Source organism: Numenius arquata, chromosome 2 (assembly GCF_964106895.1).
Source record: "Numenius arquata chromosome 2, bNumArq3.hap1.1, whole genome shotgun sequence".
NCBI lineage: Eukaryota > Metazoa > Chordata > Aves > Charadriiformes > Scolopacidae > Numenius > Numenius arquata.
The window spans coordinates 115,746,493-115,769,047 of NC_133577.1; the positions used below are offsets into that span (position 1 = coordinate 115,746,493).

Below are 22,555 nucleotides of genomic sequence, written 5' to 3' on the forward strand. Positions count from 1 at the left end.
CCCCATTTTATGTCTATGATTTGTTTTAACCAGGGCTGTCTCAGGTAAAACCTATAAGCCTCTGTGAGATCCCATGATCACCTTCTCTCAGGTGAAATACAATGAATTGTTTTACTGCATTCTGCTTTCTCTAAATGAAGCAAAATTAAAATACTTCTTTGGAATCCTCATCTTGGGGACTGAATTGTTCAAAACAAAATAGGAAGCAAGGTCACTGGTGAAATCATTACTGAAATTCTACATACAGATATAACTAAAGCGTCCTTTGAGGGAATATGTATTTTTGAATTCTGTTTCCTAGAACTCAGTCAAGAAAAGATATTTACAACCCCAGGCAATGCTACAGGCTTGGGGAAGAGTGGCTGGAAAGGTGCCCAGCAGAAAAGGACCTGGGGGTGTTGGTGGACAGCCGGCTTAACATGAGCCAGCAGTGTGCCCAGGTGGCCAAGAAAGCCAACGGCATCCTGGCCTGCATCAGGAATAGCGTGGCCAGCAGGACCAGGGAAGCGATCGTGCGTCTGTACTCGGCACTGGTGAGGCCTCACCTCGAGTACTGTGTTCAGTTCTGGGCCCCTCACTACAGGAAGGACATTGAGCTGCTGGAGCGTGTCCAGAGGAGAGCCACCAAGCTGGTGAGGGGTCTAGAGAACAAGTCATATGAGGAGAGGCTGAGGGAACTGGGCATGTTTAGTTTGGAGAAGAGGAGGCTGAGGGGGGACCTCATTGCCCTCTACAACTACCTGAAAGGAGGGTGTAGAGAGGTGGGTATTGGCCTCTTCTCCCAAGGGAATAATGACAGGACCAGAGGAAATGCTCTGAAGTTGCGGCAGGGGAGGTTTAGATTAGATATTAGGAAGAATTACTTTACTGAGAGAGTGGTCAGGCACTGGAACAGCCTGCCCAGGGAGGTGGTGGAGTCGCCATCCCTGGAGGTATTTAAGAAAGGTGTAGACATGGCACTTCAGGGCATGCTCTGGTGCCCGGGATTGTTGGTTTGTGTCTGTTTGTGGGTGGGGTGGGGTGTGGTTGTGGGTGTTTGTTTTGGTTTGGTTTTGGTGTTCTGGGATTTTTTGGGTGTGTTTTTTTTTTTTTTGTTGGTTGGACTCAGTGATCTCAAAGGTCCCATCCAACCAAAAATATTCTGTGATTTCCAAATTTGTAATATAAAATATTTTACTTAAACCAATTGTGAACTATTAGCATATTCTGCAGCTACAATTTTCTTTGAGAATTCTATTTTGTTTAAAGCCATACTATACTTTAGCAAAAGTATAATCTTTTAACTATTTTTATTATAATTAATTTTCATAGTGCTCTACATTTATCATACATTCAACTCTTAAAACCCTAAATTGCAGTATTTGATCTGTTACTATGTTTTTATTCCTATGCTGCACAACATGACATACTTAAATCCAACAAACATTATAAAGTAAACACAACTTAAGCTGACACACATAAAAAAATGAAAATATTACCATCTGCAAACAAATAAGTTGCTTACTGTTTAGCAACAGAAATACCTAACAGGCATCTACCTGCCATCTTCATTGCTTCGATGAAATACAAGGAAAGGATCAGATTTCCCAAAGAAGTCCTTCTTGTCTAGTTTGTTTGCACAAAATTGCATTAAAACTGAATCCTGAAATGGGTAATACAGAAAAATTATGTGCAACATACAGTTTAGTACACTAAAATAAAAATAAAAATCACTGAATAACAACCATACAAATCGATAACAAAATAAATGAGGGTATCTGCCTTCTAAATACTCTACATATTTGCATTTCTGCAATGTCCTTATAGTACAGTTTGAATTGCTGGAACCAAGAACTCCTTTGTAGAGGTTGCAGAGGAAGGGTAAATTTATATGCTAAATGCCTCAGGTTTTTTCCCAGTATTTTCTGACATCCAAAGCTGCCTTCTGAGGGAAGTAGATGCACAGCCACGGAACACATATTAGAATTAATTTTAAAAACTCCAATGAGACACAGCTAAGTCTCATTCCTTCAGTGATTTAAACCTGCAGTTGTCTGCTCTTGCTGTCAGTAGAGCAAATGACTTAGCAGCTTGCTATTAAGAGTCTAGAAGCTTCCAAAAAATGAGCCTAGAAGACACCAAATACACCCATTCTGATGACAAATAAGGATCGTCAGAAACAATCAGTTTGCTGTGGTCAGGCAAACTGATAGTCACACATGGTCACCTCTTTGGGCAGAGTCAAGAATGTGAAAAGGATTATAAATGCAAAGATAAACATACAGACTCACCAGCCACCTGGGGCAGAGCCTGCTGGAAGACTGTTCCACAAACAGATCTACAGGTGTAACAGCAGCAAGAGGGACAATGGACAAAGGACTAGGGACAACGTGGGCTCACCACTGCATGGGGCAGGGGACCAGGTGACAAAGTCCATGTTTCTTATAGTCTTCTATGCCTTGGTCTTTACTGGTAAGATTTACCTTCAGGAATCTTGGGCACCTGAGACTCAGACCTGAGAAAGTGGGCAACAAGGATGACTTGCCTTTGGTAGAGGAGGACCAGGTAAGGGAACATTTTAAACAGACTACACATACAGAAGTCCACGGGACCTGATAGGATGCACCTGTGAGTGCTGCTGGAGTTGGCCAATGTCACTGTGAAGTCACTTTCAATTATCTTTGGAAACTCATGATGTTCAGAAGTTCCTGAAGTCCGGGAGAAAGCAAATGTCACTCCTGTCTTTGAGAAAGAGCAAGGAAGAGAATCCAAGCCAATCTCTCCTCAATCCCCCAGAAGATGATAGAGCAAATAATCCTGGAAACCATTTCCAAACACATGAAAGATGAGAAGGTGATTGAAAGTCATCAGCAGGGATTTACAAAAGGGAAATTCATGCCTGATCAACCTGAAGCCTTTCCTCATGAAATGAGTGGCTCAGTAGATGAGAGGAAACTAGTGGATGTTGTTTATCTTGACCTTAGCATGTCTTTAGACACTGTCTCCCATAATATTCCTTGTTCACAAACTGATGAATTACAGGCTAGATAACTGGACAGTGAGGTGGACTGAAAACTGGCTGAACTGTTCGGCTTCAAAAGGTGACAATCAGCATCTGCAGACCAGTCACTAGTGGTGTACCCCAGGTGCCTAAAGTGGGGCCAATAATACTTAACATCTTCATTAATGACCTGGATGATGGGACAGAGTAGGCCCTCAGCAAGTTCGCAAACCATACAAAACTAGAAGTAGCAGCTTATATGCCAGATGGCTGTGCAGCCATTCAGAGGCCCCTGTACAGGCTGGAAAAACAAACCAAGATGAGCCTCATGGAGTTCAACAGAGGACAATGCCCAGTACTGCACCTGGAGAGGAATAACCCCATGCACCAGTACAGGCTGCAGGCCAAACAGCTGGAAAACTGGTTTGCAGAAAAGGACTGGGAGGATCTTGGACACTAAATTGACCAATCTGCCCTTAGCAGCAAAGAAGGCCAATAGCCTCCTGGGCTGCATCAGGACAAGTGCTGACAGAAAGCTGAAGGAAGTGACCCAGCACTGGTGAGGCCAGCCTTGGGAGTTCTGTGTTCAGTTCTGGGCTCCCCAGTACAAGACATGGACATGCTAGAGTGATTCCAGCAAAAGGGTCACTGAAAGGATTAAGAGATTGGACCATCTCTCATACTAGGAGAGGCTCAGAGAACTGGAATTATCCAGCCTGGAGAAGAGATGGCTCAGGGGGATCTTATCAATTTGTATAAATACCTGATGAGAGGGAGTAAACAGACTCTGCTTAGTGGTATCCAGCAGAAGAACAAGTGGTAATAGGTATAAATTGAAATACAGGAAATTCCATTTTAATACAAGAAACAAATATTTTTACTGTGAGTGTGGTGAAACACTGAAACAGAGAGACTGTGGAGTCTACTTGGACATATTCAAAACCTGACTGCCCAGAGTCCTGAGTAACCTCCTTTAAGAAGAGCAGGAGGGTTGGACTAGACAATATCCCAAGGTCTCTTCCAACTTTAACAATTCAGTGATTAGAAAAATCTTTGCCATCCTGAATATTGGTCTCTTCTCCCAAGTGTAGGTCTCTTCTCCCAAGTCACAGGTGATAGGACAAGAGAAAATGGCCTCAAGTTGCGCCGGGGGAGGTTCAGGTTGGATATTAGGAAAAATTTCTTCACTGAAAGGGTTATCAAGCATTGGAATGGGCTGCCCAGGGAAGTGGTTGAGGCACCATCCCTGGATATATTCAAAAGACGAGTTGACATGGTGCTCAGGAATATGGTTTAGTGTTGGTGGGGTTTTTTTGTTTTGGTTTGGTTTTTGTTTGTTTTGTTATAAGGTTGGACTAGGTGATCTTAAACGTCCCTTCCAACCTAGGCGATTCTGTGATTCTGTAATACGAGCTATAAAAAAAAAAAAAAATCTCAGAAGATCAGATAAGAATTAATCCAAATACGGAATAACCTTAGGTAGGAAAACATCACAGAGAAAATATATGACAGCTGGTGAGACAGCACAAGAGATTGTGTGAGAGAGTGTGCATGTGAAAGAGCATGACAGAGAATGCAAAAGAGAGTGCAAAAGGGAGAGACTGAGTACCAAATTCTTTACAAGCTCCCTTTGGTGATTTTGAACTAGTCATCATTTATGTAAAATTTGAGTGGGATGAATGTGGAAGAACATGAAGGCCTTGCAGGGCACCTAGTATTTGTCGTCATTAAAAGGGAAAAAAAAAAATTCCTGTTCTGATTATGGATTCCAAAAAGTTTCTAATAGTGACTTCTAAATAGTTTGTTACAACTGGGATACAAATGCTGGTCTTGGAGGATAAGCCCAGAACATCAGGAAAAATTGCCATTAGTCTCTTTTAAGGTTACCAATAAATGCTTGGAGTGATGGCAAACATCTCTTAAGAATGGTAGGAGCTTAACTCCTTAAGAAATGTAGAAGCACAATTTCTGCAGGAAAGCAATTAAATGATGTACCCATTTTGTCATCTGATAGAACTGTGAACATTTTGATCATGTACGTACAAAAGTTTGAGCCGATGTAAAACAGAGGGGAAAACCAGACATTTTCCATGACCATACTTACTCATTCGTACTAGTAAGAGGGGAATTTCCTACTGCTAAATGGGAGTTAAATAGGACTGAGTTGGTGCACCCTATTAACATAACTGTGCAGGACAGGCAGGTTGCCCGGAAAAGGCAAGTAAGATTTGAGTCCATGTGCTATTCAAATATACCACTATACCACTTCTGCAGAGAAATAATACAAACTTGACCAAGCTAGAAATAAGGCACAAAATTAAGGATTTCTTTTTACTTCAAATATCTAATGAATTTAAGAAAATAAGGCCTGAAGAGATTAGCTTTGGATATACCAGTAAAAGCAGAAAGATGACTATTGTATAAATAGAAAAAAATTAACCACTTATGATGTGGTATAGAAGTGAAGCATTATCCTCTCAACACCACCAAATTACAAAAAGTAAGCCCCAGAAACAAATCCCTTCAAGCCTCGAGGTGTTTTCGTAGGTTTATGTATCTGACCTTGTACTCTCCAGATCCCCTGTACGTTCTCACCAAATGTCTGATAGTATTGCTTTCTTCATTTAAGAGTTGCTATCTCATCATCGCAAACTCTTCAAAGATACAGCCCCATCCAATATATAACCATGCCTTGACAAACTGCCCCCCTCCTCAGTTTCCAACCATATCTATAACCCTTCCTTATTCTTCTTTGCAGTCTCTGTTTCCCTACAATTTACGGATTGCTGCTAGCTCATTCAGTGCTGGGAAGCAACTGAGCCAGGGTGGCTGCCAGGTTCTTTCTGAGCCATAAGCCTGCTTCTCTGTCCAACCCACTCCTCCATGAACCCTAGGAGGTGAAGGAGCTGTGACACCTGGTGAAAGTCATGACCACACCATGCCTTTCCCCTTAAGCAGCCAAACACCCTGATATTCTTCTGTTTTCTATTAAATAAGTAGGCATCTGCCATTAATAGAACAAAGAAGTCTTCACTTTCTTTAAAGGAAACTGTTTAAAATCTTTTACGTTGATGCTTTGAAATACCTTACTAGTTTTTTTCCAATAATTTCACATTTTTCAAATAATATTAATCACTATTAGCATAAAAATCTTTTAATTACAAGGTTAAAAATCAAAAATTTTACTTTGCTGTTCATGCAATGTCAATATTCCATAATGGAAACATAATTCCATGGCTGAAACAAATGGATCTTTGTTAAAAAATGGATGTTAAGAGATTAAAATGTGATTAATTACTTACAGAAACAAAGACTAGATTTAAAATTCATTTAAGAATGAAAACTTTATGCTTCATACATTTTTCTGCTTCTACTATCTAAAACTAAGAGTAAGTAATAGGAAAAAAGCATCCTAACTTCTTGCATATATCACAAAATGCAAATTTATATGATATACCTTTGACACACTGGTGCAGTGTAAATCACAAAATAATTTTAATTTTTCAAAAAGCACAAACACACACTTACTCGGCAACAGCCCAGTTCCTCTGCTGTTACTATGACTGTTCCACATTTCTTCCCAGGAATTCCTCTGCAAGAAAATAGAACTACCTCACCTCAGTTCCTTAGTATCATTTATGAAAGTTACAAATGACACAGATAAGCATAAGGTAAGCTTCCAAGTCACAAAACTGATGGTATACTATACGGTTTTCTGTCACTTGCTTTGTGTAAAAAAGTTGGTTTATCCTAAGTGAATTGGTGAGTTGCATATTCATTCTAACCAGCAAGAAAAACATCAGTTTCAATTTTAAAGGAAAAAGCATAAAAAGTTTAAATGGGATGAAATGACAGTATCAGAAATTCTATTTTCCACTCGCCCATTGATGTTTTATTTAGAGATGACTCTACAACTTACTCATCTGTGAAAAGGATCCTTTTACAAATTTTCCTTAAACAAAATAACTAAAATACATTTAAAACCATACACCAGCCTTATTTTATAGTATTTATTCTGAAATGTTTATGAAGACAGAAAATAACCTCACAATCATATCTGATAAAGTAGTTGCAAAATAAATTCTAATTCACCCAGACAGCCATTAAAAACATACCTGCTGCAACACCAGAAGGCACAAAACGGATCCTTAGCATACAGAACAATATAGAAACAGAAAAGCCACGCAATCTGATAGTATTCAGTGGCTGCAGCCTTTTGGGACATTGGTTGGGGGAGTACAAATACTGAGATACAACTTTTTGTATGATGCTGTACTATAAATGAGACATTCTGCAATATCCTAATGTCTATTAGCGCACCCATTAGCACACACCTTGGCAATTACTTCTAGATTTTTTTTTTCTAAATTAATGCTATCAGTTACACTCATTTGATTTCTAGTTCTTTATTTCTTTACATCTTTCTTGAAAATAATTATTTTAATAAAATTACTTTCCAAGAAGACATTAAGGTAAAATTATATTTTCAAATTGATTGTATTTTTTAAGTTTTTCTAAGAGAACTAGAGGGCACTCCTGTTCTTCTGTTACAACAAAACATTAATATAAACATCTACAGTTGTTCTTATTTCACTTATTGGTTTCTTTAATCCTTTTGGAATTTTTGTACAATGCTCTACATCTTTACATGAGTTTAGCAAGACCGTGGGATAATAGAGAACTGGTGGGAAAATAGTTCTTAGAAGATGATAGAAGTTTAGAAATTATGAATAGAGGAGCAAATTTATGCAAGCTCACTGAAACTCTTGTTTAGAAGTTGATGTTTAAGTCTATAGGGAATACTGCTCCTATACTGCTGCAGTCATTTGCCCATAATCAGAGAGATACATGACTGCTCTCCTGGACCACCTCAGTGCTACATGGTAAGTCTGAATTTCACAAGGAAAACAGCGTATACGGAAACCACTCAAGTTTTTGTTGTTAAATTTTAAATGATGATTTAAATACATACAAAACTCATAGCACTCCTCCATTTAATGTGGTATGACTTATAAAGTACAATACTTTAAGACCAAACAGAAGAATTTTCTTCAAATAACAAAAAAAAAAAACCAATCTGGTCATTTCGTATGTTACACAGTACGATTCACAGTTTTATCACCATCTTCAAATCATATGGGTTTAAATCTGTCACCCTTCAATGGCTCAAAACTGAAAATTAGCCATTTTATCCTCTGTAGCAAAGGAATACTAAATTAAAATCTCAGATTTTCAAAAGATGAAAAAAACCTGTATTTTTTTCTTTTGAACAGTACTTCTTAGGAGTAACAGTAGTAGTAGAAATAACAGTTGTCAGGGTGATATTGACCTTACACAATAAAATGTTTCAAGGAACAAATGACCATGACCCAGGCTTTGACAGGGAAGGAAGAAATAGAAATGTCAGAAGCGTAACTAAAATTCAGAAATTCACAGCACCACAATTCCATAGGTTATGCCAACTCAAATAGAAAGCACCAGTATCAGAAATACCACTACCTGAACCAAAATTCTTCCTACTGAAGTATTTGAGCCCAGTTAACTGTGCCATTAGGGACATATTTGAGACAGTCTGGGCAGTAGTAGTACCTTGAAGAAAAAACATCAAACATTTCTGTTGGTATTAAAAGTCAAATAGATTTATCCCACTTCCAAAAGGTTATTGTATCAGATGCTTGATTATGAAAAATACAATGCTGATCTCCTCCGAAAGAGCTGGAGGCCTGAAGTAAACTGTTGATAAGCAAGCCTCATTTCTGACAAACTGGTCACCAAACAGTTGCCGTTTGATAGAGAACTTTGTGCCACCCTGCTTGCAGTTGTAACACATGGTAGTCAACGCCTGCCTGTCTCAAACTGAGATTTCCACATGAAGACATACTTCATTTCTTCTTATGAACACGAAGGCAAAGGGATCTCCAACTCCAAGAGGTATGTGTCTGGTATTACCATTCTGAAGGATGGGGGAAACTGGAAAGGCAATCCCCTGAAGATATTTGGGGAAGTATGTCAGAAGGAAAAAAAAAAAAAAAAAGAATTCTTGATTGTTGAGTAGATGTGAAAAGTAAATGCAGTATAGAAAAAGAATTCTTGATTGTTGAGTAGATGTGAAAAGTAAATGCAGTATAGTCAAATCTGAAAGCACTTGGGGTAAGCTTTGGCTTGACGTATCACCGATGTTCTCAAGGACACATGCCTTATAAAAGAAGGATGATATTACCATGATGGTTTGTGAAAAGGTGAAATGCTTAATCAAAATTAGCATAGAATTTTCCTACAGAACCAAAAGTTCTCATTTTTCAGGAACTAAAAACTCTACCAAATGACCTCTACAGTCTGTGAGGCTATTAAGTACAAACTTTGTATGCCTGTCTTGAGACTACAAGCATGAAAAAAGTACTGAACAATTTGCAGACACTAAAGTTTGCTCTCTTACAAATTCCCTTACAAACCATTCATTAAGAAAAAAAATCCTTAAATGTAAAGTCAGCACCCTCACAAAAACTTCAGTGGTCAAAGATCAGCCAAATGGAAAGACCTTTAACTGGTAATAACACCTTGTGAGAAAATAACAAAATAATTTCAAACTAGTCTTATCACTGTATGAAAACAGATTACTTGGAAATTCAGCATTACAGATCAGTCCTTCTAATTGCCAAGGAAGTACTGACAAATATTACCTTACAGACAAGCATGTAAGAGTTCCAGCTGTTTAAATTCAGAATGCAGGGCCACTGCCCATCTTCTTTAACTTTAAAGAATAGCTGGTATTGAGCTGCCCTGGAATTGGTTCCATAGCACTGAAGTGACAACACAGAATTTATGTTCAGGCAACAATTTCTCGGGGTAAGTTTCTCGGGAAAGGGTTACAGATCAGATTTTGTGGGGTAATAAGGAGACAATCTGTATCACATAATCACTGTCAACTCCACCACTCACTGTGAGTTATCTGACACTCAGATATAGAAAATGTGCCAATCCAAGTGTGAACAGGATGCAAAGTGAATAAAGGAAGGTAAAATGTGAAGATCTACGTTCCAGTGGATCAAACCCACTGGTTTGAGAGCCCAGAATCTGTAGGTGCTCTACAGTGATCACCTCTTTTTGGACAGTATTTGAGGAAGCAAATAATTTGACTCTTAGAGAAACTGAACAGAAAACTATCATCAAATGAAAGGTCCTCAACAAAACCTGCATATCTCTAGAAAAGATACAGTTTTCAGGAGTAATTAGTGTCTCTAATTGTTCTATTTAGAACAAATGATTCCATGATTGAGACATTACATCCACAGCACCCAGAGAAGTTTGAAAGGACACTCTAAAGACCACTTGGGCTTTAACAAGAACCAAAAGGAGGACCTTTCCAGAGTTGGTGAAAAAGTCAGAGAAAGATGACAATTCATCTGGGGATTTAAACCTGAGAGGTTGAACAGAGCCTCCAATTTTGCAAGCTGAAACTGCAATGAGGCAAAGGATAGAACATTTTTCAGGTCATTGAAAAATTTACAGTCTTATCCCTGAATTTACAGAACCTAGCCCTCTGGCAGTCACAACCACAGATAAGAGGATAGGACAAATATATAGGAAGTCCCAATTCCAGGGTCAGATGTTTTTCTATCAATTATGTTCACAGCAAGATGACAGGAGAAAGAACTTCCCAAAATAGGCCAGCTGGCTCCAGTACAGCCTCATTAGCAGGCAATGGCACTCAGATGTGAATAACTAGCAGAGAATGCTCATTAAGCTTTGTAACAGCTCTGCCTCCTCATTAAAGGGAATCCCTACAGGAATGCACTTAGTAGATCCTGAAAGAAGCATTGCTCAGAGTTATAAATGTGGCTAGCATCTTCTCTCTAGGAAGACAGAACATGCAAATATCTAATTCTGAATAATGTCTGTGAAGGTGATGCTCTCTTGAGAGCAAAATAAAGCTGTGTCATCTCTGGAAGTAGACACATCTGCACCTCACCCTTTCATGCTAATACCACCAGGGCATGCAAGGCCAGACTGAGAAAATCTTACACATAGAGCTTGACTTAAGAAGGCGTTTAATGAATCTAATAACCCAACAGATAAAGAGAGTAAACATTACTGTTAAAATGTCAGATTCTCCATTTCACCTGCTTTGTATGACTAGATTTATTTTTCAAGAGAAATTATCCAGAGAAAATATTCACCTCTCTATCTGGCCAGTCTATTAGTGCAAGACTAAAGTATGTTCTTGGACAAAAACGGTCATAGTCACAGGGATAACAGGTTAGTGCATTACCACACTGGCAGCAAGAGTCTTCTGCAACAGACTGCACTGAATGCAAAGTCCTTAATGGTGTCAGAAACAGAGAGGCAGGTTCGGGAGACATCCTCATACGTGCAAACACCAAATACTATTAGGCTCATGCCTCAGAGGTGTAATCTGCTGGTCCTTGTAAGACCAAAGAAACTGCAAGCCATGCCTGTTATGAAGGTGAAGAAGGAAAATGTGTGTGTGTATTTTCACTTTTGCACTCACCGTGAAGGTTAGTAGCAAGGTATGTTTCAGCCTGCCTGACAGACCACTGCAATGGATAACCTCTACGCTTGAGATGTTTTACCTTCATTTTGATGAAGGACAAGAGTATCCTTTCACGGTAGACTTTGTGTATCACCAGGGAAAGTTCCCTTATAATCTGACTTGGAGTTGGCCAGCTCATGGAAGCCATGGAGCCCTGAATCTCATGAGGCTTTTGTAAATCATGAATGTCCAAAGTAGATAGATCTGAAGTTTAAGCTTCAAGTCTTTCTAATTCTCATTTCGAAAGAGTGTCAGAGCTTACTTGAATGCCAATCAGAGACAGGAATTCAAGCTTCTCAAGCCGCTTAAGTACAAAACGTGCTACTTCAGTAGGGTAGCTGATTGGGACTAAAACAGCACTGGGCATTCTCTTCTTTGTACATCCGTTGACAGAGAACAGAAAAGACAGAATGTTAATGAACTTCAGAAATACTGTGAAGAGAAAAAGTTCTCTGATCTTAAGTGAGCGATCTTAAAGAACATTCTAGTTATGTGAATGTGGACTTAACTTTGTAAAGAGAATCGTAAATTCAAAGCAGTAAATATCCTTAGGAACAGAAGACGTGCAATACTGTCAATTGAATTATTGCTATTTGAATATTAAGAGACAGTAAACACATGTCTACAAGCAAACAATCCTGAAATGCAACGCCATGCTTTAATGAATAAAATAAGACAACAAAATGTCTCCTAGACACCAAGTTATCCAGCCTTCAGAGAGTGCAGAGTGAGCAACCAGCCAGGCACAGCTGTCTAGCCTCAGCACTGTCAAAGGCACCAATGACAAAGTAAAACCTGATTGCTGGGAAGATCTGAGAAAAAGTCATGAACATTTTCTCAGTAACAGTAACAAATATCAGCCCACACCACATATACAAAAAGTAAGGTATATTTCAAAATCTTTCAGGGGGACAACTGACTTGGGTCCATTTAATAACTGCCATACAACAGAGTATCCTCTCAAAGGCCAGACCTGAACAATGTTTGTTTTCTTATTAAATAGGGGTGTCTTAAAAGTCAGCACCTTTCTCTGACCAAGTCACCACAGGCTTCCAGCAGAGTCAAGTGACAACTAGTCAAAACAGTCAATGTAATTGCAACAGTGCACTTCACTGTGGCAGTCAGCATAAGTTAGGCCTAGATAGTGAAAAGTTACTGAACTTTTCTTTTAGTAGAAGTAAACAAAATAGGGCCAACTTCTTCTTCCCCGTCAACAGGATAGTGTTTGTGTGCTCAAGCAGACAGTCAAACTATGCAACCAACCTGCCCACCATCAAGAACCAAAAACATGCCCAGAACAAGTAAAGAGTGTTTCCCCCCCATATTCCATGGTGCTAAGGCTCTCCTGGGACAGCTCTGGTAAGACCTGGGCAGGGGCTGTTTCTCCAGTTGGGTTACTGGAGTTCCCCCACCTGCCTTGTACCTCTGTGCTCCTTTGTGGGTGTGGAGATGGGACTTCAATGGGCTGATGGCTCTCCAGGGGTGGGTCTGGAAGTAGCCAGGCAAGGTATTATTTGGGATCCCCCACCTGCCATTGTGACTCTCTTCTCCTTTGCTTGCAGACAAGCTTTTTAATCATGTAACTTAACACACCTCTTCTGTTATACCACTTATTATACCTGTCCCCAAGGCTACTTCCTGGGCAGGTTTTTAAAGGTTTAATATCCAGATTAAGAGGAGAATCACAAAACACTGTTGTCTATAACCACAATATTTGAAGTTAACCATTTTGTATGCTCGTATTAGAAATCTGACCAGCTGATTCCTCATTGTTTGTGCAGGGTGTTTTTGGAGGAGCTAGATTACAATTCGCAGTTTCCTACTGTTCCACAGTAGCCATAATCTAGTAACTTAACATAAACAGTAACTTAACACTTATAATACTGATGCAGTCAGTGTTAGGTTTCTCGGGGTTTGGGTTTTTTTGTTGGGTCTTTTTGTTTTGTTTTGTTTGGGGTTTTTTGGGGTTTGTTTACTTTTTTTTAGTGCTAAGTTTTATACAAGGATACCTTAAAAGATAAGGTTCATCAGCAAACCTTGATGACAACAGTGGCACAGTTTTAAAGTAGCTATTTCTGCATAGTTTTTCAAGTTATTTAAAGAAGTGATACAGTGAAGTAGTATTACTTCTATCATATGTTATGTTACTATGTGCATAGGTGCATTTAAGTTTAAACAGTGTGTTTGTAAGAGTCTTCCTGAATTACGCTGCAGATACTGAAACTTTCCTCATCTGCAGAGTTGAAGAATTCATTTACCCTTAAAACGAAGTAGTTCCCAGTGTGCACAGTCCCACCAATCCAGGGAAGGGAAATAATAAGGAACACATAGCAATATTAATAGAACTGTTTATGTATAGGACAATTAAGCCCTTGATTTTAAAATAAATAGTGTAAAAGGTACTGGTATAGTCCTTGGGGAGGGAGGGTGAGGAGGGCAGGAGAGGTTGGGGAGGGGACAGAGAGGATTACTAGACACTTGTCATAAAGACTGAGTCTGTAAATACAGTGATCAGGTGACTGAACTATATTTGGAACACCTCAAAGTTCAGCAAAAAATGCATTTATTACCAACTTCAATTCTGAATATTAAAGAGAATATGAATCATATTGTTAAAGGATGCTGCAGCAGAAATCATCACAGCACTCAGGGAATTCAGCAAGAGAACTAACAGCTTACATTTGTTACAAATCAACTTGAATAATCTGCAGTAGGCTGTAAAATAGGGAAACTAAATCAAAGACTTATTTTGATAAAACACTAAGTGAGAATGTTTTGCAAAGACTTTTCAAGTTTTTTCATGTTACTCAATTTTTCAGCATGAACTGTACGATAAACAAGACCTGCTGAATAGCTGAAATTTACTTTTGTACAAAACCCAAATGATTGGAAGACACCTACAGACAGAATTTAGCCAAGGCTAATGGACTGGAAGGGCGTAATTACAGGAACGTCTCCCCACAACACAGTGCTAGCCAACCCCTGACGCTTGTGATTCAAAAGAATTTGTTTCAGGTATAAGTCTCAAAACTTCAAGCAGATTAAATCCCATTAAAATATTTTCTAACTTAAAATATAATTAAAGAAAGTTTACCATAGATTTTGTAATGGAAATATTTCTTTTACTTTAAAATAAAGTTTTCATAAGGATCCTTATATTAAATTAAAGGAAAACTGTACATTCTCTTTCAATTTATCAATTCAAATGGTCTGTTCTGAACTGTTATTTCATCCAGAAAGAGCTCTAGACACAACCTGAAATTATTTTTGGCATGGAAATAGGAAACTTCAGATGCTTTTCCAGGCTTACGCTTGTGCCGAAATTGTAAAAATTTACTAATTTAATTGGATTCAAGTACTGAGAAGAGTTTTTAGCATGACAGCTCACCACTTCAAAGGTCTTGAAAGAGAAAATGATAGCTATCACATGTGGGTCTCCTTGAAGCTGGCCACTGTTTTCACCCAGATGAAAAGTTTAGTGCCACCTCCCCAGAACATCACCATGCTATTTGATACAAACTAGAGAAATGCTTTTTTAAATTATTTTACCAATGACATTAAGTTCTTTACATAAATGAGGAAAAAAAAGTCTCTAATAAAATCTAGGGGAGAGGCTACCATTGGTATATTTTGGACACCGACACCAAAAAATGGACTTCTGAGATTTTTCACAGGACTTCAAAGCTACTACTGAAACTAATGTTTGAGTTCGAAGTTGACAGGTACAGGATACAAAATACATACACAAAAAGATAAGTAGAGTATAAACCACTAAAGATAGATATAAAAGGGTCACCTGAGTAACAGAAATGGTTAATGACATCAAATATATACATAGAAGAAAATGCACAGCTAGGAACATATTTCTTAAGAATTTTACCTCAGATTAATAATGTATCATTAATATAACTTAATTAGGAAGTTTTCTTGTATTTGCAATTATACTAAAATACTATCTAAGCACATTCTGAATTTTGCAAATTGTTGCAGTTCACCAGATCCTGGTTCTTGTTATTTGAATACAAAGTCAGAATATGTGCCCTGTGTGGTGTTTTCACCAAAGTTTGGCCCAGAATAATATAAGGCTTGCTAAGCCTGTAAATTTCATCTGCGCTTGTAGGGAAATCACTGATGAAGAAAAGTAAATGAAGTAACCCTGATATATTACTTATAATGAACCTAGTGACATGGGACAAGAAGAATACTCCATCAAACAAAGTAACCAAATTCATGATCATCCATTGCTGTCCAATTACTATTAAAAGAAAAAAAAATTCCAAATCAAAAGATACTACCATCACATGAAATGCCCAGCTATACCTTTTTAATGTCATATGTGAACTTGTAGCATACATTTAGGTAAAAACTGTGAAACATTTTCAGTTACTCAAAGATTATTTAGGAATAGAAAATGAAGATTGTTCACACAATTTGTATTTTAAGTATCTGTACATCCCTATGAACAATGGTTTGCAAACACCAAAATCTTCTCAGTGGGAAAAGAATCCGTTGATCATGAGAAAGTTTGTGATAAATTTAGTAGGATCCATAGAAAGTATTTGATACTCTGGAGTGCCTCATTGCTTGGGAATTATATTATTGAGAACAACAGAAACACAAGTAGGAATGCTTGGTTTTGAAACAGTGAGGGTTTTCTTCCTTGATGCTTGAACAAAAGGCAATACAGATTTATGATCTGTTAATTTGCGAACTAGAAAGAAAAACATTTTTAAGATTATGAAACTGTAACTATTTCTAATGCAAGATGTGAAGAAGTTGACAAAAATTTTGGATGAGTCAATTCCCTTGCTAATTGTCCAAATTGAAACGTAAATTATTGTAGTGTATAAAGAAAGACTTCTTTTCTACTGAACAATTTATTCTCTCTTAGAAGCCGTGTCTGTCAATTCCATAAAGCAAGATACCTCACAGCAAAAAACCCCACAACTCTCACCTCACGAGGCGGTATGTATTCATCCAACATTCAAGAAAGACATACTTACACAATTGATTTTTCAAGTCTGCTCCCCTGTGATCCAACTATTTCTCCCAGTGTACAAAACATCTGTCCCAAAAAATCCTGAAAAGCAGTAACATAAAAAAACAGAATTCATATTTCACTTGAAACAAATTTGGTTTCCCATTTATCTGGGCTGTACACTATTGTAGAAAGCATTCTGTTGAACATCGCATCTTCGTAATAATTATGCAATAATGCATCATAAAACAGACTCACTATTACAAATTTTACATAACACTGGATCTCATTTACAGAAGTAACTCTAATGCACTCCATTTGCTGTTTTTATATTGCCTTTTTCATCAACAAAAATGGAACAGATGGATGTCCTGGTTTGAAGTAAAACCGAACCAATTTTCTGTTCTGTAACTTTACATCCTAGCTAGGCCTCCTCTAACTCTCTGAAATTAACGGCATATTGTGGAAAAAACTGCTCGTTCTCAGAATGATAAGCCCAATGTTTGTGCTCCATGCCAAGGAATGGTATGCAGGGAGGCCCTTGCTTATACTTACTGCTGTAACAACCAAGGGCAGCCAATTTCGTTATTTGCCCCCTTAGAGGGTCGGAAACGGAAAAAACGTAGAGGGGTCACATCGGTGGGGAAGAGTGGACAGGACAGGTGACCCAAACCTGACCTACTGGGGTATTCCATCCCATCTGCCCCATGCTCAGTATAAAGGCTGAGGGATCAAAGGGTCAGCCCCTCTTCCTGCGATGGCTGACGTCCAGAGAGGACTCTGTCTGTTCATCTGCCTTTGATCCCGATCCGTGTGTTCCTGACTTCAGAGCTGGAATCCAGTTCCCATTCGTCACTGAGTCCAGTCTGGGACTTCCCCAGTGCCTGCCGGTGATGTGACTGTCATCCTGGGAGCTTGATACGGTTTTGTATATATTGTATCTATTTCATTATTTTCTTCTTTATTTTTATTTTAATATTAATTCTTCATTAAAGTAGTTTAGTTCATTCTAAACTTCTGAATCTCCTTATCTCTTTCTCCTCCTCTCTCCTCTTTTAGGGGGGGGAAGAGGGGGGAAGGGCCATCTGCCGGTCCGGTTTTGGTAAATTCAGCCGAAACCACGACAGGAAAAAATTTAAAAGCATTAGAAACATGACTGCTTCTTTACCTTCTTGAACTGGAGCATTTTAATAAAATTTTCTTTTATCAAGAGATTCTACACTTATTCTATTAGTTTCTTGGAAGTTAATTATGTTGCCAGAAATTCAAGCCCGTGCAGGATCTGTATGAGCATCCTGGATAGACAATTATACACAAGCATTGCTTTAACAACAGACTTTATGTTTCATAGTTTAACTATATCACTAAAAATCAGCTAATTTTCATAGTATATCTCCCTGTAACATACGTAGTATAAAACTATGCATAGATTTTCAAATTGTTGTACGTATATTGAAAAAAAATTATGTTGCAGTCTAATTCCCCATCTTGCAAGTGAAAAGAGCTCTGCTCTTCCCAGCATCACTGGCAGTAGTGGTAAACAGTAGGTTTGTGAGATTTGTTCACAAACAGTAAGGAGATATATGATTCGTATAAAGCAAACTATAACTTTATGATAAGATATATAATAGCAAATATCTGTACAAGTAGTTCTGACTCTTCTCTCAGCCCAAGACATTCATTCCCATCTCTGAGCTGTGTTAGTTATGGGTCCATATAGCAAATTGGATCTGAGAACTAATCCCACTGAAGAGGAAAAGAGTTCAAAAATGTATTTTTTTTGCAGGATTATGTCCTTTATCTGATCTGTCACTGAGACACTGTTTCTATAAAGATTAAGTCTTTTAAAATGGCTAAAATTCATTTGAAAATACTCAGCTCATCATTCATTTTTAAAAACATCAGGCATGGCATATTCTAAAATGACACCATTTTCTACCCTGAAACCATGTATTCCACAATTTTCTTTCTTTTTTTTTTTTTTTTTTTTTTTTTTGGTGGAGTTTCTATGATTAGTTCCTATTAGTTCCACCTCCTGTTATTAATGACAAGCATTCATTACTCCCTTGTTTTTTTCTTAAATCAGGAAGTTATCATGAACACAGCAGTCTAATTTCAGGTAGCCAGTTTTATAAACATTAGTACAGACAGCTACAATGGCAGCACTGTCTAGTCTGGTTACTTCATACATCCATTATAAAACTTGCTTCATTTGCTTCTCATTTTGCCAAAACTGAGTCACTGAAATTGAAGTTCTTCAGGTTAACTCTTTTTTCATGCCCCAAACTGTTCAACTATTACATGCGACTGACCAGGATTTCCAAAGGAATGGGTCAACAGCTTTTTTTAGGAACAGGGAAGATCTTGTTTCACACGAGGTGACAAGACATGAGCAGTCCAGCCATGCAAATTCTACTAGTCCGACATTTTTCAGAAACACCAAGCTCCCAGTTCATGGCTATGAGCAGAGCTCTGCTCACTTCCTAAATACTCACTGCCCAAATTTTTAAGAGCTACAGGAAACAGACACAGGAACCTGACAGCAAAAGGAATAATCCAGACCAACCTTGAGCACTTGGGAAATTATGGAAATAAATCACTGTGCTTAAGAAACACATTTCTAGCTACCACATTCACAGGGTTCTTGGAGCCATCTTCTTCTTCATGTGCATAATATCATATGGCAAATTTTGGATGTCTTCAGCATAGATACCAAGTCTACACCAACTTGTACACATTTCCTCTTAAAGACAATGGAGGGAAATAGATATTTCTGTTATCAAGAATAAAATTTCCCTCCACGATTGAAGATTCCAGGAAATTGGCACTGTTTACAAAACAGGACATACTGCATCCAAGTATGCTTAGTCTCTACCAACTAGAATGTTAACAGGCACATATGTAATTCAAGAATAGTCTTCAGAGGAACGTTGGTTTGTTTTCTCATTGTTTTGTCCTTTTTTTCCCATGGGCTCAGCAAGATACTCACACCTTTAATTCCTGTTCCAGTAATCAAACAATGAAATCTAGGCATATATCTTTGCACTTCCATAGCAAATAACTTATGTTGTATCTTACCTTTTTTCTTAAAACTTAACTATGAGGGTTTTGTACAAAGAAGTATGTTTCAAGGGGAAAAAAAAAAAAAAGAAAATAATTCAGATTAACTAGTGACTACAGAAATACAAACATCTCGGGCAGAGGTTTATCCTTGTTGAAGACAGTATAGGGAAGACTTCCATTTTGTGCATCCTCCTTGCAGTTATTCAAACCACCTTTCCATGATGGCAGAGAAGGAAAACAGTTTGCCAGGGGCTTTAAATCTTTACAGGGAAGATCTAACTGGAGATCAATGGCTAAAAGTCTTATCTTTTCACTGTGAAACACACACACACAACTTTCCTTCCATTATTCTATTTTTCTTTGCTCCAGATTCTTAAAGTTTCTCTTACCAAAGCCTTCCTGTATTTACTTAAAAAAATTCACTCAGAAGCCTCCTAATTCTACTCTCGCATCTCTAAATTTTAAAGTTACTATTTAATCCCTTACACTTCAAGATGACATGAGCATAAGAGGTTTCTACTAATATTAATTGGGACATAAGCAAAACATGTTTAAAATTTTTAGGACCCAGAGAAGTATCAACAAAATGCAGCATATCACATATATAAACAGGTAAACATGCGTGCTTAAATATACCCTTTACAGGAGGAATGTCCCACTAAAATTTTACTCATGAGAAATAAATATGTTATTAACCACAGCAAAATCACTGTATTTGTATCTATGCATCTGGTATTACTTACAGTCAAAAGAAAGTAAACATATTTAGGAAAGTGTAAGCATTTCAGAACAAGAAAGTATAATAGCGAGGAAAAACTTACATGTTTTGAGAGGTTAGGACTCTTTGAGTCAACATCGTAGCTTAAAAAAGAAAAAAGAAAGGAAAGTTATATCAGAATTGCCAAATGACAGATCTGACGACAGTGTAAAGAAATAAAAATCAATCTTTTACTTATTTCACTGTGAGAAATTTACACAAACAGATACATGAAGTCTCACCAGTAAAGAAGGCAAATTGAATCATCACAGATTATAGGATTACCATTCACTAGCTATTTGAAATGAAAAAGTTTTTAATAAAGTGCAGGCTACTAAAAGAAATTATTCTGATACTCCTGTTTGAACAATGAAAGCTGCCAAAAAACAGAACAACAATCAAAAATTAATCTTAGAAAACAAACTTGTGAATTGTTTTCTTAGATATTTTTTCAGTCATTTGACTACTTAAAAAGAAATAACTGACAATAAACTAAATTGCTTTTAGCAAGAGTTTGACTTGTTCTTTTCACTTCATCATAATCTTGTTCTTCCTCCAGCTAGAAAATGTCATTGTTTTCCTTTTGCTATCAAGTCAGATTTCAAATAAATTACTCTGTGAAATTCTTGGGGGATTCCTACTCTCTGTACTTTCATAGTCTTCCATCTTTATCAGATAATCCACAGTAATTTGGTTTTTTTAATCAAATCCTACATTCAGATTCAATACCAGTAACTAAAGTGAAAATGTACTCACTACACCCATCTCAGACTCCCTGCGTGTTTCCATTCCCACCACATGGTCCGCTATCCCTTTGGTTGTGTTGCCGCAACTGGTTGTTGGGATGCATTATGGACCAGATCACAAGTCAAGATGACAGGAATACCATAACATAGCTGGATGTGGTGTAGCACAAAGTTGTAGAAGCTTATTTGTAAACAAAGGGAATGACTATAGAAATCAGTAACATGAGTTTTTGGGTTTTTTTTTTTTTTTAATTTAAAAAAAGTAATTGCATGCTGTCTGGTAAAATTGAACAGAAAAACACAACTGGTAATTTGACCTGAGGGCTACCTACACCACTAAAACAAACTACTTCACTGGGAAAATCAGTAATAAATCATCAAATATGAACAGAAAGAGGCCTGAGACGGTGGTGGCTGTACAGCTTAGAAGGAGGCTCGTGCTCATTTATTGGTACATCAAAAAAAGCAGAGGTATACATATACTGGCAGCTTTTTTTGTTGTTGTTGTTGCAAAAATATGAATCATATGAGGAGTTTCCTTCTTTGAAAAATAACACTTTGGCCAACAGTAGTACACAATTTTGCTGAGGAATTTAAAAAAGGAAGTTTTCTAAAGATGCTTCTTTCCTGATCCAAATCAGAGCTTTAATCCGTAAGTAGCCATACGAGATTCACATTTAATGAGTTCTACAATATTTCATTTCTTATCTATCATTGTTATAGGGCTTTAAAGTAAATTCACAGACTCTGGCTATATAGTCACTTGCAGGCAAACATTAAAAACAGTTATTCGGCTTTGAGTTCAGAATACACTTGTGTCCAGGTAATCCAGAACAGCCGCAGAAAGCTGTCAGGTCTTCCTGATAAGTACAGAGTATGTCTGATATTTACAGCTTCTCATAAATAAACAAAGAGGAACCCATTTCTTTGAGTACATAGAGAATCAAACAGGAGACTGCATTTTCCCTCCCAAGTCCAGGTGCTTTTCAGATGGCACTTATCCAGAAGTTCTTTACAGTTCTTCCTTTCTTTGACTGCTATCTTTGAAGCTTTCTTTCCTTAGACTAAGCTTAGCTTTCTCTTTCTTGGTTCATTTCTTTGGGTCTTCCTTTCTATTGCACTGCCTCCCCCCATATCATACATGCATCCTACAAGTATCAAGAGGCAACCAAATCAAAATTCCCACACAGCCCCAACTGTGTATTTCAGAAATACTTTACCTACACTTGGAGAAGAATCCTTTATTTCACAAAGTGATAAGTAGCTCTTACTTAAAGCTATTTTAAATAGCAGGCAACAGTTAGACTCAGCAGATTTAATGCCATTAAACCCAACTTCTAAAATAAAAAACATGAAATCTGCATCAGGCTTCCATGGTGAAGAAGAAAGAATCCTAATGTGATCACTGCCCTGTTTATTTTATGCTCTGCTTAATGTACAGATTCATCTGCATTCCAGAAACTCAGGGAAGTGTAGGGGG

At 37.7% G+C, this 22,555-nt stretch overlaps 1 protein-coding gene across 2 annotated transcripts in view; it reads right to left on the reverse strand.

Moving 5' to 3' along the window:
- The window catches only part of CPNE8 (copine 8), a 104,834-nt gene that overhangs the window by 50,105 nt on the left and 32,174 nt on the right, over positions 1 to 22,555 (reverse strand). The window contains exons 5-9 of one of the 2 annotated variants that reach the window (XM_074162049.1): positions 20,394 to 20,433; positions 17,678 to 17,680; positions 16,535 to 16,611; positions 6,509 to 6,572; positions 1,539 to 1,642 (exon numbers count right to left, since the gene is read on the reverse strand). In XM_074162049.1, coding sequence (XP_074018150.1) covers positions 1,539 to 1,642; positions 6,509 to 6,572; positions 16,535 to 16,611; positions 17,678 to 17,680; positions 20,394 to 20,433 — 288 coding nt within the window. The remainder of the gene's footprint in view (positions 1 to 1,538; positions 1,643 to 6,508; positions 6,573 to 16,534; positions 16,612 to 17,677; positions 17,681 to 20,393; positions 20,434 to 22,555) is intronic. The other variant, XM_074162057.1, reaches the window with a different exon arrangement.